Source organism: Antrostomus carolinensis, unplaced genomic scaffold (genome assembly GCF_000700745.2).
Source record: "Antrostomus carolinensis isolate BGI_N321 unplaced genomic scaffold, ASM70074v2 scaffold9308, whole genome shotgun sequence".
NCBI lineage: Eukaryota > Metazoa > Chordata > Aves > Caprimulgiformes > Caprimulgidae > Antrostomus > Antrostomus carolinensis.
The window spans coordinates 10,977-13,196 of NW_010333707.1; the positions used below are offsets into that span (position 1 = coordinate 10,977).

Below are 2,220 nucleotides of genomic sequence, written 5' to 3' on the forward strand. Positions count from 1 at the left end.
CACATCAGCCCTTCTCTTTGTGTCTGTTATTAAAAAAAAACCCTGAGGTGGTATTTGTGCAGAGACACCAACCCCACGCTGAGCTGCGAACAGCCGCGCTTGGTGGGGACACGCAGGACACTCGTGTAACACCCTTCCTAGAGCACCTGAATTAAGGCTGATGGCTGTGAAGGTCACTCAGTTGTGAAGGATCAAAACAAAGCTGCTGCCAACCCTGAGACCACACAGGCACCAGGGGGAAAGGAGAGTAAGTGAAACAAGGTGAGAGCTTTTCTGTGGGAGATCATCAGGTTTCTGCTTTCATCGAATCCCAGACTGGTTTGGGTTGGGAGGGACCTTAAAGCTCATCCAGTCCCAACCCCCCTGCCAGCAGCAGGGACACCTTCCACTAGACCAGGTTGCTCAAAGCCTCATCCAACCTGGCCTTCAACACTTCCAGGGAGGAGCAGCCACAGTTTCTCTGGCCAACCTGGGACACTGTCTCACCACCCTCACACCAAAGAATTTCTTCCTCACATCTCAGCTCCATCTCCCCTCTGCCACTTTCAAGCCATCACCCCTTGTTCTGTCACTCCCTGCCCTTGGCCAAAGTCCCTCCCCAGCCTTCCTGGAGCCCCTTCAGGTACTGGGAGGCCACTAGAAGGTCTTCCCAGAGAGGAGACCTCATGTTTCATCCTGTGTTAGGTGTGTGCACTGGTGCTTAGCCCCAGGGATTGTCTGATGCTGATGATTTCTACTGCACTCGGTGCTGGTCTGTGAACCTGAACAGCTTCCCGAGAGGTCTCTGCCGTCTGCGCTCGGCGTTAGGAACAAGCCCGCTGCTATGGCAGAGCCTGGCAGGTAAACAGCCTTTGTGCCCAGCTCAGGTGAGGACTCAGCCCTCACCAAGCACTCCAGTGAGCAGGGTTAACCCCGAAACGCCCGCGATTCCCCTTCTCCACCCTGCCCTGCTGCTGGATTAGAGTAAAATCCAGAGGGTTTAGGCTTCATCGTGCCCATCACCACCAGGAGACGGAAAGGAAGGAAGCAGTTTTGTTACCCAGGGTGAGGCACCCAGTGGGCAGGACCCTCCCCTACCTCCAGTGTCTCGGTCCCAGACCTTCACTGTGCTGTCACACGAGGACGTGGCAACGCTGGGGGCGAGAGCTGGGCCCCGGGGAAGGAAAACACACGAGGTCGTGGTCTGGAAATGCCCTTTGTACTCGCGCACTCGGCTCCTCGTCTGCCGCAGGTCCCACAGCTGCAAGGCAACAGGCCCTGTTTAGAGCTCGGGCTCTGCTACTGTCACTTGCCCACCTGGAGCTGTTGTACAAAGAGGGGAAGATGGTTTTGGATAAAAAGCTCCTCGCCAGTTCTCAGAGGACCATGTCTACTGCCTTTGCCTCATGCTCACAGTCCTGGAGAACTTCAAACCCTGAAGGATTTTCACCATCAGTGACTTATTTGAGCAGGTGCCCACACCCATTAGAGCTGATGGGCTGAGACTGTGGGGGCAGAGAACCATGTCTCCAGCCTGCTCCTGTCCTCAGCTCTGCTCTCCCTGAGGTGAGATGGTCTCATCCTCTTGATGCTCACACACAGGACTGAGAACCTGTGGGGCTGAACCCTTGGTTTGGAAACACCTCGAGCGTGGAGTCCCTTACAGGCTTTCTGCAAGAACCTCCTGCTCCTTGATGTCATCACTGACACAAAATCCCAGTGCTTTCAGAAGGAAGAATATCTGCTCAGATACTCTCCCAGCAGAAGACCTTAACCAAAGGGACAGGCAGGAAGACACTAAGCTCTGACCCTGGATGGTGACACCAGCATAAAGCCAGCGCGGTGGGAGCAAGCAGATCCTTGGAGCACTGATCTCCTGCTCTCCACTGTATGCCATGGACATTGGAGAGAAAAAAAACCCAACAAAACCCCCCAAAAACCCAGAAGAAGCAGGATTTGCTGCCCAGGAAACTCACGGTCACCTCGGCGCCCTCCCCAGCGGAGCCGCTGCTGCTGCTGAGGCAGTGCCGCCCGTCCTGGCTCACGTCACAGCACGTCTGAATGTGCCCCTTGGCCGGGAACGTGTGTGCCACCTGCAGCTCCCGGCTGTCCCAGACCCTGCAAGCAACAAAAGTAGGGGAAGGGAAACTCCCAACACATCACTGCCGGGATCGGTTTCCCTCGGTACCCTCATGCTTTGCCTTTGCTGCCATCCCTGGTGGGACAGTCACAGAATCACAG

At 55.8% G+C, this 2,220-nt stretch overlaps 1 protein-coding gene across 1 annotated transcript in view; it reads right to left on the reverse strand.

Annotated features, from left to right (window-relative positions):
* WDR31 (WD repeat domain 31) overlaps positions 1-2,097 on the reverse strand; it is a gene marked incomplete at its 5' end in the record, with an annotated part of 2,764 nt that extends 667 nt beyond the window's left edge. The window contains 2 exons of the mRNA XM_010173953.1: positions 1,078-1,240; positions 1,956-2,097. Coding sequence (XP_010172255.1) covers positions 1,078-1,240; positions 1,956-2,097 — 305 coding nt within the window. The remainder of the gene's footprint in view (positions 1-1,077; positions 1,241-1,955) is intronic.
* Positions 2,098-2,220: the final 123 nt, after the last annotated feature.